Source organism: Gigantopelta aegis, chromosome 10 (genome assembly GCF_016097555.1).
Source record: "Gigantopelta aegis isolate Gae_Host chromosome 10, Gae_host_genome, whole genome shotgun sequence".
NCBI lineage: Eukaryota > Metazoa > Mollusca > Gastropoda > Neomphalida > Peltospiridae > Gigantopelta > Gigantopelta aegis.
The window spans coordinates 51,367,871-51,383,986 of record NC_054708.1 but is presented as its reverse complement, the minus strand read 5'-3'; the positions used below and the strand labels follow the sequence as shown (position 1 = coordinate 51,383,986).

General features: G+C 40.7%; 1 protein-coding gene across 1 annotated transcript in view; it reads right to left on the bottom strand.

The window, feature by feature from the left end:
• The window catches only part of LOC121382886 (BTB/POZ domain-containing protein 16-like), a 52,541-nt gene that overhangs the window by 10,404 nt on the left and 26,021 nt on the right, over positions 1–16,116 (bottom strand). Inside the window, exons 11-16 of the mRNA XM_041512564.1 lie at positions 14,235–14,302; positions 9,619–9,738; positions 8,643–8,734; positions 6,656–6,738; positions 2,800–2,880; positions 1,743–1,841 (exon numbers count right to left, since the gene is read on the bottom strand). Coding sequence (XP_041368498.1) covers positions 1,743–1,841; positions 2,800–2,880; positions 6,656–6,738; positions 8,643–8,734; positions 9,619–9,738; positions 14,235–14,302 — 543 coding nt within the window. The remainder of the gene's footprint in view (positions 1–1,742; positions 1,842–2,799; positions 2,881–6,655; positions 6,739–8,642; positions 8,735–9,618; positions 9,739–14,234; positions 14,303–16,116) is intronic.

Genomic DNA, 16,116 nt, shown 5'->3' with positions numbered 1-16,116 from the left:
GCAGCCACGGTTTAATGGTGCAGTCTTAAAAGTTGTAGGTGCCATATTTGGCTACTTTTACATTTGTGTAATGATAACTACAAATTAATTGGTCCCATATATAAATGTTTGCGTACATCATTCAAGAATACCAAACTTGGTATGTGTTGCCATTCAGCATAAACAGTGTTTTTCATGCCAATCCTTGATGGAAAATATTAATCACATACTCATTAAAATAAAAAATTTAATTGTTTTTTAAAATGGAGATGCAATTCACAATTAAACTGAGACCTCAGTCACCCTTAATCGATTCTGCAGTAAAATAAATTGATAAAGAGTAGTAAATGAAATTATTTGGATGTATACAAGAAAAATTTATAAACATTTTGGGTCATTATGCAGCTTTGAGACTGCCCGTTTAATAAAACCTCAAGTACAATATCACTCATCTTTTATTCAAATTTGATGAGTTAAAGTTTGTTTTGTTCAACCACACCACTAGAGCACATTGATTTATTAATCACCAGCTGTTGGATGTCAAACATTTGTTAATTCTGACACATAGTCTTAGAGAGAAAACACACTACATTTTTTTTCATTAATAGCAAGGGATCTTTTATATGCACCATCCTACAGACAGGATAGCACATACCATGGCTTTTGATATATTAATCGTGGAGCATTGGCTGGAATGAGAAATAGCCCAATGGGCCCTCTGAAATGGATCGATCCTAGTCAAATATGACCAACCCAAGCAAATACACTGATCTCATGGGTTACTGATTCTAAAATAGGATACATGTTCAATATTCCCATTACAATCAAAGTCCAAAAGTTACAATTTTGTTTTGTTTAATGACACAACTAGAGCACACCGATTAATCATTCACCAGGTATTGGATGTCAAACATTCAATAATTCCGCTGCACAGTACGTGTTAAGAGAAAGCTACTAGAGTTATCTCTTGGCAGGAAGACAGGGCAACACATACGGCACTGGTTGGGATGGGAAAATAAGTGTCCAATACATTTCTTAAAGACTTCATGACTTATAAAATATGACAGCTGTAAAAAGTTGGAATATTCCAGATAAAAATGCACATTGAAATGTTTTAGCAATGATTGTTCAGGTTCTAGTGAACACAAATGGGGGAGCACAAGGCAATGTTTTATTTAATTAGTATACCCACAAGACATCACATAACATTTTATTTAAATAAAGTACATGTACACTGTCTGCATGAACACACATTTTACAACTGTCTTCACCCCCCCCCACCCCACCCCACCCCACCCAACACATGGCCCCTGCCAGGCACAAAATACTAAATATGGTGTGATCAACTGTTTAAGGTATAGTACTAAACCAAATAACTGATTGGTGATAAATGTGAGTGTGTGTTGGTTGTAAAAAAAAAAAAAGAAGTTTCATCTGGGCCAAAAATATATGCAATTTTATTTCATCTGGTACCACTGTGTCAATTAGCCTTGTGCTTGAAACATGTATGGGGTACCTGTAAAAAAAGTACTCTAATTTTGTGCAGAACTAGGGTAGTTATAGATGCTACCCGTTATCTCAGAAATAAGCAGCTTGACCCCCAATGTTTTCTGATTCACTTTAAGGGTGAGGGGTGGTACTATTTATATCTGTGGTGTTTATGTCGATTGATACGCTGCAGGTAGGTGTTTTAGCCACATATGTTACTATTGTCGTCTATGGGATCTGACTTGATAGTATACACCTTTAAAGGTCTACCTCACCTGCATGTAGAATATATATCTGCCGTCGGGTTCCTTGATGGCCTTCAGTTCAAAGTGGAATCCGTGCAGAGATAGAACCTCAGAGTGGTAATGTGGCTCCTGAAACAGTTCAAATTAAACATACAAACAGCATCAGTTACAACTGGTGTGTTCAGGAGAGCAATTATTGCTTTTAATCGTGTACTGCATGGCTCCCATTTTTGTAGCAGGCAGGGGTGGGAATTGGTGAACTTTAAAAAAAAGAGGAAATCTAGAGGAGTCCGGGGTAGTGAACTGTAAAAAAAAAGGAAATCTAGAGGGGTCCAAAGGCAAGGATGATTAAAATGCGAAGAATCAAAATGTTCCATGAGAGGAAAACCTCTGATCAGAGGAGAATTCCCACCCCTGAGCAGGGAAAGGCTGAATTTTGCATGAATTAAATGAAAATGTCAAAATCTGGATAACAACACCTATTCATATTCGTATTACTACTAAATAGCTATACAGGGTTCCAAACAAATCAGCTGCCCACTCACACACCCCACCTCCCCACATCTCATAGGCTTAGTGCTTGCAATCAATTTGACTGGTTTCAAACCTACATGTATCACAATCAATTAAACTGAACATTTAAACTGCAGGTGAACATTTGTATAATTATGTCTTCTAATACTGTTTCTCCATAATTAAGCCTTCCTGTCTGAATGACAAAACTGTTGTCCACAATTAAGACTGCATCTCTGCACATGCAATGCAATCAAATGGGCATTTGGCAAAATAGGGATTGATTCCATGAATCTCTATCTCCATCCATCTATCCATAACCCAAAACCCACCTACCTTCCCACCCACCCAACAACTCATCCTAGACCACCTACCCAAAACAAAACCCAGCCACCCAAACCCATCCATCCATCCACCCATCCCACCCAAGTACCTACCGACCCATCCATCCATTCACACACCCACCCACCCATTCACCCACCCACCCACCCATCCATCCATCCGTCCATCCATCCACCCACCCACCAATCTATCTAACTATCCATCCACATGCGTACACATGAGCATCACTTACATCATTAATGATGAATCCCTGTCTGATGGCCGAGGTGCTGAAACAGGGTCTCACAGAAATCATGTCTCCTCCTCCCTGCAGCTGTGAATAACAAACACACATTTCATACTGCTTACTGTCACATGGTTCACAACATGGCTACTATCATATCTCTTTACTATCTGCTTACTGCCATGTGGTTCCCAACATGGTTACTATCATATCTCTTTACTACCTGCTTACTGCCACATGGTTCACATGGTTAATATCATATCTCTTTACTATCTGCTTACTGCCACATGGTTCACATGGTTACTATCATATCTCTTTACTACCTGCTTACTGCCACATGGTTCACATGGTTACTATCATATCTCTTTACTATCTGCTTACTGCCATGTGGTTCACATGGTTAATATCATATCTCTTTACTACCTGCTTATTGTCACATGGTTCACAACATGGTTAATATCATATCTCTTTACTACCTGCTTACTGCCACATGGTTCACAACATGGTTAGTAACATATCTCTTGACTACCTGCTTATACTGCTACATGGTTTACCTACTGCATGGTTACTACCATCGAGGTCTACTTTCTGCCACATGGGTTACTACATGGTTACTTTCTGACACATGGGTTACTACATGGTTACTACCATCATGTCTGCTTACTGCCACATGGGTTACTACATGGTTACTACCATCATATCTGCTTACTGCCACATGGGTTACTACCTTCATGTCTGCTTACTGCCACATGGGTTACTACAATCATGTCTGCTTACTGTTGCATGGGTTACTACATGGTTACCACCATCATGTCTGCTTACTGCCACATGGTTACTACCATGTCTGCTTTCTGCCACATGGGTTACTACCATCATGTCTGCTTACTGCCGCATGGGTTACTACATGGTTACTACCATCATGTCTGCTTACTGCTGCATGGGTTACTACATGGTTACTACCATCATGTCTGCTTACTGCCGCATGGGTTACTACCATCATGTCTGCTTACTGCCGCATGGGTTACTACATGGTTACTACCATGTCTGCTTACTGCCGCATGGGTTACTACATGGTTACTACCATCATGTCTGCTTACTGCCGCATGGGTTACTACATGGTTACTACCATCATGTCTGCTTACTGCCGCATGGGTTACTACATGGTTACTACCATCATGTCTGCTTACTGCCGCATGGGTTACTACATGGTTACTACCATCATGTCTGCTTACTGCCGCATGGGTTACTACATGGTTACTACCATCATGTCTGCTTACTGATGCATGGGTTACTACATGGTTACTACCATCATGTCTGCTTACTGCCACATGGGTTACTACCATCATGTCTGCTTACTGCCGCATGGGTTACTACATGGTTACTACCATCATGTCTGCTTACTGCCACATGGGTTACTACCATCATGTCTGCTTACTGCCGCATGGGTTACTACATGGTTACTACCATGTCTGCTTTCTGCCGCATGGGTTACTACATGGTTACTACCATCATGTCTGCTTACTGCCGCATGGGTTACTACATGGTTACTACCATCATGTCTGCTTACTGCCACATGGGTTACTACCATCATGTCTGCTTACTGCCGCATGGGTTACTACATGGTTACTACCATGTCTGCTTTCTGCCGCATGGGTTACTACATGGTTACTACCATCATGTCTGCTTACTGCCGCATGGGTTACTACATGGTTACTACCATGTCTGCTTACTGCCGCATGGGTTACTACATGGTTACTACCATCATGTCTGCTTACTCTCGCATGGGTAACTACCATCATGTCTGCTTACTGCCGCATGGGTCACTACATGGTTACTACCATCATGTCTGCTTACTGCCACATGGGTTACTACCATCATGTCTGCTTACTTCCACATGGGTTACTACATGGTTACTACCATCATGTCTGCTTACTGTCACATGGGTTACTACATGGGTACTACCATCATGTCTGCTTACTGTCAAATGGGCTACTACATGGTTACTACCATCATGTCTGCTTACTGTCACATGGGTTACTACATGGTTACTATCATTATGCCTGCTTACTGTCACATGGGTTACTACATGGTTACTACCATCATGTCCGATTACTGCCATATGGGTTACTACATGGTTACTACCATCATGTCTGCTTACTGCCACATGGGTTACTACCATCATGTCTGCTTACTGCCGCATGGGTTACTACATGGTTACTACCATGTCTGCTTTCTGCCGCATGGGTTACTACATGGTTACTACCATCATGTCTGCTTACTGCCGCATGGGTTACTACATGGTTACTACCATCATGTCTGCTTACTGCCACATGGGTTACTACCATCATGTCTGCTTACTGCCGCATGGGTTACTACATGGTTACTACCATCATGTCTGCTTACTGCCGCATGGGTTACTACATGGTTACTACCATGTCTGCTTACTGCCGCATGGGTTACTACATGGTTACTACCATCATGTCTGCTTACTGTCGCATGGGTAACTACCATCATGTCTGCTTACTGCCGCATGGGTCACTACATGGTTACTACCATCATGTCTGCTTACTGCCGCATGGGTTACTACCATCATGTCTGCTTACTTCCACATGGGTACTACCATCATGTCTGCTTACTGTCACATGGGTTACTACATGGGTACTACCATCATGTCTGCTTACTGTCAAATGGGCTACTACATGGTTACTACCATCATGTCTGCTTACTGTCACATGGGTTACTACATGGTTACTATCATTATGCCTGCTTACTGTCACATGGGTTACTACATGGTTACTACCATCATGTCCGATTACTGCCATATGGGTTACTACATGGTTACTACCATCATGCCTGCTTACTGTCACATGGGTTACTACATGGTTACTACCATCATATCTGCTACATGGGTTACTTCTTCCTGAGATTTGTAATTATAGCATGGCCATAATGAGATTTGTAGGTATAATAATAATGAGGTAAGGTCTAACCTTACAATATGGTAATAGTGTTGTGAGGTTTAAACGTACCATATGAGGTTTAGAAACATGGCATGGTTCTAATGAGATGAGATTTAGGCTTACATAATGGAAATATAGAGGTGGTTTAGGCTTACAGAATGGTAATATTGGGGAGGATTAGGTTTACAGAATGGTAATATTGGGGAGGTTTAGATTTACAGCATGATAATATCGGGGAAAGGTTTAGACTTACAGAACTGTAATATTTGGGAGAGGTTTTGGCTTACAGCATGATAATATCGGGGAAAGGTTTACATTTACAGCATGGTAATATTGGGGTCAGGTTCAGACTTGCCGAATGGAACGGGATGAGGTTTAGATTAACCACATGTTAATATTGGGGTGAGGTTTAGCCTCACAGCATTGTAACAATGGAGAGAGACTTAGATTTACAAAATGGTAATAATGGTACACGGTTTAGATTTTCAGCATGGTAATAATGGGGTGAGGTTTAAATTTACAGCAAAGTAATTTCGAGCATGGTAATTTATCAGGGTGAGGTTTAGACCTAATGGAAATATTGGAGTGAGGTTTAGACTTACAACATGGTATGGTTTAAACATGGGGTGAGGTTTAAATTTACAAAATGGTAATATCAGGGGGAGACTTAATTGCAGAATGGTAATACTGGTGTGAGGTTTAGACTTACATCATAATAATGGGCGAGGTTTAGATTTACAGAATGGAACTACTGGGCAAGGTTTAGACTTACAGGATGGTACTACCGGTTGAGGTTTAGACATACAGAATGGTATCACTGGGTGAGGTTTAGACTTACAGAATGGTACTACTGGGTGAGGTTTAGACTTACAGAATTGGTACTATCGGTTGAGGTTTAGACTTACAGAATGGTAATGGTGTGTCAACACGTCCACTAGCACGCCGTGAGGCAGAATGTTCATCACCTTCAAGTCTTGGATATGATTGGCTGCAATTAAAACAATGAGCACAAATATGTTAGCTACATGTACATGGAAGGCACAGTTGAGGAAATGAACACAAAATCTCATTTCTGTACATGGACAAAATCACAGTCATGACTAAAGGAAGAACTCCATAAACAAACCTCCACACAGCCACTGGTATCGGAGATCAAGTACTGAAGATGGCGCTGGATTGGCCATGTCATCAGAATGTCTCAAACAGCCCTACCAAGAGTGGCACTCCGATGGACCCCCTCCTGGAAAAAGGAAACGGGGAAGGCCGAAAGAAACATGGAGGAGGACAGTAGAGAAGGAAATCCAAGTGGGCAGTCTGAGCTGGGGGCTGCTGGAGAAGCTGGCAAAAGACAGGCAGCAGTGGTGATCTCTGGTTACAGCCTTATGTGCTTCTTAGCAGGAAGGGGATTAAGTAAGTAAGTATGACTAAAGGAACTCTAAAAATGGTAAAACCTGGCAATGATGATATCATTCATCAAAAGCTGTTTGAAGACTTTAAGCAACTACTTAAGCCTGGGCTTGAACTTAACTGACGGCAAGTGACATAGTTGAGATATGAATTGCCACAAGTCAGACACTTTATCGATGGCAATCCTTTGCTGTATAGACAGGCTCAAAACTGCTTATGGAAAAAGACATTTCAAAATTGCCAAAGGTAAAAAATGCTTACGTTTGAGCCCTGCTAAATTTTACAGTGATATAAGAAGTGGTAACTCACATTCTCAAAGCAGATTAAAAAAATCTGCAGTCATCAAGTTTGAAATACATGTTAAAAAGTGCTAATCAGAGACTATATGACGTGTGTGTGTGTGTGTGTGTGTGTGTGTGTGTGTGTGTGTGTGTGTAAGCCCAGTGATCTATCCCTGTCGGTGGGTTTAGGTGGGCTATTTCACATTCCAGCCACTGCACCACAACTGGTATATATCAAAGGCAGTGGTATACTAGTATACTATACTGTCTTTGGGATGGAACATATAAAACAGAGGTGCAGAAATGGAAAATATTTCACTAGCCCTCCGGACCGGAATCAACTAAAATGTATTAACCCACCAGTATTTCTACTAGTCCACCAGTCCACCGATCAAAATATTATTGTTTAACAATATTATAATATATACTTCAAATGATAGATATAAATTTGATAAAAACATTATTAATAACACTTGGTCGGCCAAGTGATCAACATCATATGGCAAACAAAATAAAAAAGATCCCCCCCCCCCCCCCCCCCCAACCCTTGATTAACAAAACCAGATCGCCCGTCGGACTAGTAGTTGTATTAATTGTTTAACTCGGCCGTCAGAATTTTTACTTGCATTTAGCGAGCGGCCAAGTACTTTCTGCACCCCTGTAAAAGATAGAATTGTAATGAGCAAATATTTAAGGAAGCAATATCCATTCTCTCATGCACACACAAAGTACATAATAAATCTCAAGGGTGTATACTACCAAATCAAATCCCATGCATAGATGATAATAGTAACATATGTGGCAAAAACTCCTACCTGCAGTGTATCAATCGACATATCCACCACGGATATAAATACTACCATCCCTCACCCTTAAAATTAATTAGAAAAAATTGGGGGTGAAACTGCTATTTCAGAGATAACAGGTAGCATCTATGACTACCCTAGTTCCACACAATTTATTTTTGTACAGGTACCCCATACATGTGTCAAGCACAAGGTTACTTGACAGTGGTACTAGATGAAATAAAATTACATAAATATTTTTTTGCACAGATGAAACTAATTTTTTTTACAACCAACAAACTCAGATTTATCACCAATCACATGACTTGTGGTGTTAACTTCTCTATCAAAAGTTCGGTGCTCCTCGAACTTTGACCCAGCCGTAAGTTATCAAAGTTATTAATTGTAAGTATACTTACTTTCAAGAATTCCATGAAATCGGACTGCCGCAAAGAGTGGTAGAAATATCTGTCCCTCATCTATTTCCACAAGTGCAGAGGTCTTGGAAAGACTAAAATGACAAGTATAGACCTTTAATTTGTTTCTTCACCAAGGTTTTCAGGGTTAATTAATTACCAATCACTAGATTCAAAGACTGATAGTTATTTTGTTACAGTGCATGCAAGAGTTAATAATGCATTTAGACATTTAGTTCCATTTTTAACAGAAACAACGATCAAAATCAGGTGGCTGTGCCTTATGCACAATGCAACTGTGTGGAGATCAAATCATTGACAGATTTAAACAAATTTTAACAATTACAATTGTCTACCCACAAGGTCAATATAGAGTAGAAAATAACTGCTATATTTGGCCCAAAACATTAATTGGTATCTTTTAACATTGAATATACCTGAAAACCAGAAAAGAACAAAGACATGCTACAAATACAACATATTTTCTTTCAACTGTTATTATAGGGATACATGACACACAGACCACGCAACGACATTAGCAGAAGTCCAAATCTGTCCACAAATGTGTGTGTCCCTTTCTGTGTGTGTGTGTGTGTGTGTGTGTGTATGTGTGTATGAGAGAGAGAGAGAGAGAGAGAGAGAGAGAGAGAGAGAGAGAGAGAGAGAGAGAGAGAGAGAGAGAGAGGAGAGAGAGAGAGAGAGAGAGAGAGAGAGAGAGAGAGAGAGAGAGAGAGAGAGAGAGAGAGAGAGAGAGAGAGAGAGAGAGACAGAGAGAGAGAGACAGAGATAAAGAGACAGAGACAGACAGAGAGAATGAGAAGAGAGAGAGAGGGAGGGGAGGGAGAGAGATGAGAGAGGGAGATGAAGAGAGAGAAGGGAGGGGAGTGAGGAGGAGAGGAGAGAGAGGGGAGAGAGAGACAGAGACAGACAGAGAGGTTATTAGCAAAGAGTACAATGCTAAATGATCAATTGAGAATACCTGTTGAAGAATGCCAGCAAAGAACTGTGGGAAGGCATCAACTGCATTTTTGGATTCAGCTGAAGGAATATCCACAGTGCCAAAGTCTTATACACACTGTACTCATTGTAGACAAATAACCTGAATAACAACACATGTAGCTATAAAGTCTTATACACACTGTACTCATTGTAGACAAATAACCTGAATAACAACACATGTAGCTATAAAGTCTTATACACACTGGACTCAATGTAGACAAATAACCTGAATAACAACACATGTACGTGTAGCTATAAAGTCTTATACACACTGGACTCATTGTAGACAAATAACCTGAATAACAACACATGTAGTTATAAAGTTTTATACACACAGTACTCTTTGTATAAAAATAACCTGAATAACAATAGTTATAAAGTCTTATATTTAATATAAATACTATACTGATTGTAAACAAATAAAATGAATAACAGGAATTATAATCTTATACACTATGTACTCATTGTTTACAAATAACCTGAATAAAAATAGTTCTAAAATCTTATAAGCACTGTACAGTATTCATTGAATAATTTTATTGTAGTCATATAACGTGAATTATACATGTAATAATAGGTACAAAGTATACACGTAGTTCCTACATACATATGTACTCGATCAAATTATATGTCATACAGTACAAAACCTTCATTTTATTTCAACTTATTTTCGTGCTTGTATCCAATTAAGATTCAAGCATGCTGTCCTGGGCACACACCTCAGCTATCTGGGCTGTCTTTCCAGGACAGTTGGTTAGTGAGAAAGAAGAGGGTATAGTGGTCTTATACACTGTACTCATTACACCTACCTACTGAGTCGTTAAAACTCGCTCTAGGTGGGATCCGGTACCGGGCTGCGAACCCAGTACATTCCAGCCATATATGTCCGATGGCTTAACCACGACACCACCGAGGCCGGTAATACAAAGCCTAATACATGTGCTATATATCTGAATGAAAATTATGTAACACAGACTAGTCAATATATGGAAAATACCCCCTCAACCCCCCAAAAATTGCTACAAAAGGTTTTTCAATTGATTCTGTTAGGTTTTAGTGTACTTTTTAACATACTAAAAGTTTACCAAAATCGGAGCACCGGAAAAGTTTTTTTTTCAAGATGGCGTCCAAGATGGCCGCCGAAACCTCCGAATGGCCATAAGTCTGTAACTATCAACTCAATTTTGATGATCTTGGTGTCTATCCCTAGGTTTTCGGGGGCAAGGAACACATTGAGACCATAAAGAATGACACTGGAAATCCAATATGGCGTCCAACATGGCCGCCGGCACCTCCGCATCAGGGGAGCCAGCACCCTGGGCAGTCCTCAGTTGCATTCTTGCCTATGATCAATATGTACTCTGGAGACAAATCATGCATTCTGTCTACATTGGAATTTGTTTGCAACCTTGCGATGAAGCACAGGCTTCCCACTATTGTAACTTTTGACCAGCCCTTGTACTGGAAAGCTACTGAAATAATCATGGACGCACCACAAAATAGTCATCTTAAAGGAAATGTTCTCCTGTTAGGGTGTTTCCATACTCTTATGAACTTGCTGGGGGCTATTGGAACAGTCATGGAGAGAACAGGTCTGAAAAACATCCTTGAGACTGTATATGGAGAGAATGCTGTTGTGCATATGATGTCAGGAAAAGCGGTCCAGAGGGCTATACGCGGCCATCTTCTCATTGACAAATGCCTGCACAGCCTGCTTTTATCAGAAATGGCCAAAGACGATCCTGAGATTGTGACACTGTTGGATCAAGCTGAGGAGTTGTACTCCTCCCTTCTTATCGGAGAGACGACGCTAGAAAGTGCTGCTCGTTCTGAGGTTTTGACCCAACTCGAGACAGAAATGGAGAAGAAGAAATCTGAACTTGTTCAGAACTCAAAGACTAGCCAGTTGTGGCTGAATTATCAGCGTATGGTTGAAATGGCAAGAATGTTGATCAAGGCGGATCGCATTGGGTCTTGACTCATGCATTTGCAGGCTGTTTCAGATTGCTTGCCTGTGTTTGTCGCCGCTGGCCATTTTAATTACTTACGGTCTGCTCATTATTATCTGCAAGAAATGAGCAACCTCGAGGATAAACACCCAGATGTTTATAGAAGGTTTCTTGATGGTTTTCACGTTGTTCGTCGGAGCAATCAATGCTGGGCAGGACTTAGTAGTGATCTCGTTATAGAACAAACACTGATGAGGTCTCTTAAGAGCACTGGTGGTCTAACTCGAGGCAGTGGGATGACCGAGGACCTCAGAAACCTTTGGACACTGTCTGCACCCGTCACCTCAGAATATAACTGTGCAATGCAGGACTTCACGGAACTAACCTACAGTACAAGTCCACAACACAAGGACTCATCGGAAGCGTGCATCAAAAGAGATGCATCTGATCTTGAGAAAATTCAGTTAAAGCTTGCTGCCTGCTCACCGTTCACTTCTGATCCTACTCTGAGAAATATTGTCAACGGGATAGTGGCTGGGCCAGATGTGAATGTGCATGACTTCGAATCGGTTGGGAACAAGATCATTGAAGATATGATCGGAAAGTCGGCATTTACCTACAAATTCAAGCGGAAGGACCGAGCTAAAACCCTTGGGAATATCTCTGCTGTGAAGATTGCTCCTGATCGCACCATTGATCCTGCTCTTCTCTTCCAGCGTTTCCTTGTGGTGTCAAGGTCAGGAGATCTTTCCCTTGATGAGGTTTTGAGTTATGAACTAAGCCCCTTCCCTCCAGCCCTCTTTGAGACCGAGAACATTCTACGAAAAGCGGACAAACCTCAACTTGCTCAGGCAATTCGAGACCATGCTACAGACTTATCAAGTGAGGCGGTGATGAACTCTATTCCTGAAACAGATTGTTATGTGCTTTATGGTGGTTCTTTACTCCATCGTTTACCGTGGAAGAAAGGTGACTCATATGGTGCAATAGCGGAGTCTTATGCAGACTTCACTCTAAGACATTACGGACAAGCGACAGTGGTGTTTGATGGCTATGATGAAGGTCCCTCTATAAAGGACAACACGCATCAGAGACGGGGAAAAAACACGTACCCCATTGTTAGTTTCACTGCAGAAACAGAGTTTTCAGGCAAAAAGGAAGACTTCTTGTCTCGTGACAAAAACAAGGCAGATATAATTGCTCTCATTAGCACAGCACTGACTAAAAGAGGATGCCATGTCATTCAGTCACCAGGGGATGCGGACGTTGATATCGTTAAGGCCACTGTTGAACGCTCCCGTCATTGCACCACAACGTTGGTTGGCGAGGATACAGATTTGCTAATCCTGCTCCTACACTACTCCAGAACAGATAATGAGGTCATCTATTTCCGTTCTGACGCCAACAAGCAGTCAAAAGAACACAAAGTGTATAACATTACCCTGTTGAAAGAAACCTTAGGAGACGATGTTTGCAATGAGTTGCTCTTTATTCATGCCTACACGGGTTGTGATTCAACCTCAAGGATTTTTGGCATCGGAAAAAAGTTAGCTTTCCAGAAATTAGTGAAATCTTATCCTGTCATGAAGTCCTGTGCTAGTGCATTCACTCTTCAAAATAGATCTCAGGAGGACATATCAGAACTGGGCAAGGACCTGATGGTTGATCTCTTTGGTGGCAAGTCTAAGGATACACTATCATCACTGTGCCATATAATTTTCACTAAGAAAGTGGCAACTGCTAAAGCACTTGTCACCCCTGAAAGGTTTCCCCCAACTTCCCCTGCAACAACATTCCATAGCCTACGTGTGTACTACCAAATTATGGTGTGGATGGGCATGGCAAATGACATGAACCCCACAGATTGGGGATGGAGGGAGGAAAGCCATCAGTTGATTCCAGTCATGACGGAGAAGAACGCTGCTCCTGACGAACTTCTCAAAGTTAAACTGTTCAGCAGGATTCATTGTAACTGTTCAGCAGGATGCAAATCCTCCCGATGCAGCTGCAGACGTTATAGACTTCCTTGTACTGCAGCATGTGGCCCATGCCAAACTGAAAACTGTGATAATCCCAACAACACTCAAGAGATTGATATTGAGGAGGAGGAGGACGACACTCAAAATTTAACACTCTAAAACTGATTCTGTGAACAAAAATGATTGCGTAATAGGTGATGGTATATGGTTAATGGTCATGAATTGAATTTCATAATGATGCAATAGCTCAGTGACATCCAAAGTGGTCTTAATGTGTACCTTGCCCCCGAAAACCTGGGGATAGACACAAAGATCATCAACTTTGAGTGAACAGTTGGCTATATGCGGAGGTGCCGGCGGCCATGTTCGACGCCATATTGGATTCCCAGTGTCATTCTTTATGGTCTCATTGTGTTCCTTGCCCCCGAAAACCTAGGGATAGACACCAAGATCATCAAAATTGAGTTGATAGTTACAGACTTATGGCCATTCGGAGGTTTGGCGGCCATCTTGGACGCCATCTTGAAAAAAACACTTTTCCGGTGCTCCGATTTTGGTAAACTTTTAGTATGTTAAAAAGTACACTAAAACCTAACAGAATCAATTGAAAAATCTTTTGTAGCAATTTTTTGGGGGTTAAACTGTATTTTGCCCTGACTAACACATACTTGCTGGATTTAATGATTTTCTGCAGAATATCAATCGGCAGTTCCCTGAGCTGGATCTGATTGGCAAGCTGAAAGGTACATGTATAATAAAGCAAAACAAACGTGAAGAAAATAACTAGTATCACTAAAAACAATACAATGTTGATATTTGTTTCTATACTAACAAGAGGGTGGGACATAGTCCAGTGGTAAAGTGCTTGCATGATGCACGGTCGATCTAGGATCGATCCCCGCTGGTGGGCCCATTGGGATATTTTTACTTCTAGTTAGTGCACTACGACTGGTATATCAAAGGCTGTGGTATGTGCTATCCTGTCTGTGGGATGGTGCATATAAAAGATGTCTTGCTACTAAAGTAAAAATGTTACGGGTTTCCTCTCTAAGACTATATATGTCAAAATTACCAAATGTTTGACATCCAGTAGTCGATGATTAATAGATCAATGTGCTGTAGTGGTTTCATTAAACAAAACAAACTTTAACTTTTTAACTACTGTATTTCCTCTAATAAGCACCGGCCTCCAATAAACGCCAGGTCTGTAACACTTTCCAACAAAATAAACGCTGGGCCTCCAATAAACGCTGGGTAAGACAGCCGTATACTGATTACTCTCTGGCATAATTTAGGTACTTTACTTGGACAAATAATATTAATTTGTTCATTGTTTTGTTAAAGTTTTGTTACAGTTAAAAATTAAAGTTTAAAAATATGTAAGTTTGTAGTTTTGAGCTTTAATTTCTAAACTTTATTTGAAAAAAATAAAGGCCGGGTCTCCAATAAGCACTGGGTCTGCGACCATTTTGAAATGAATAAGCACCCGGGCATTTATTAGAGAAAATACAGTATATTAAAACTACATTCCCAGGAATAATTTTATTATTTACGCATATAGAACAGAAAATCCAATTACGTTTGGTGCATATATGACGCCGCACTCCGCATTGGTTTCACTACGCTGGCTTATCCAGGTCAAAAACAAAGCCATGATTTTAAAAGTGGAACACTTTTGACGGGCTCGTACCGATCTCGGTTTTCATTGGCTTATCACAAGTATAGAATTCCCCAACAAGAGATCACGTGAGATTTCGCAATTTTTGAACAAATTTAACTGTCTTGATTGAGGCGTCGTCTCATATCTCCAAAACATATTTATATCCATAGAGGTATGGTACAACGCCTTTCCAGGGGTCGGTGAGTGGGGGATTTGCCTTGAAATTTTTACAGTGGCCAGCTGTTGGCATACGCGTTACATGTAAGGGGGTGTTACTAATTACGTAACACTCTAGGGGTAGAGGAAGAGGGTACTGTGTTCGATTTACGTAACATTTTTCAAGACTATATGTTATTTTTATTCATTACTTAGACCTAAAAAGGTGTTTTTTGGAAATGCACGGTCAGTCTAGGATCGATCCCCATCGGCGGGTATACAAAAAGACCATGGTATGTGATATCCTGTCTGTGAGATGGTACATATAAACAATCCCTTGCTAAAAAAAATTGTAGCGGGTTTCCAAGGCGCGTGTACAGGGATTTCAGCGGGATTGGGGGTTATAGACTGTGTTAAGCGAAGTTTATATGGGGCCATGCTCCCTCAAAAAATACATTTCAATTTTTTTTAAGCTTGGGCAAGTAAGGGTTTCGACCTCCAATACCCTCCCCCTGCACATGCACCCGATTCCTCTCTAAGAATATATGTCAAAATTACCAAATGTTAGACATCCAACAGCAGATGGAAGGAAGGATAGGATATGTTTTATTTAACGACGCACTCAACACATTTTATTTACGGTTGTATGAGGTCGGATGATTATTAAATCAATATGCTTTATCTTTGATGTCGTTAAACAACCCCTCCCCCCAACTTTACCCTTTCCAAACAAA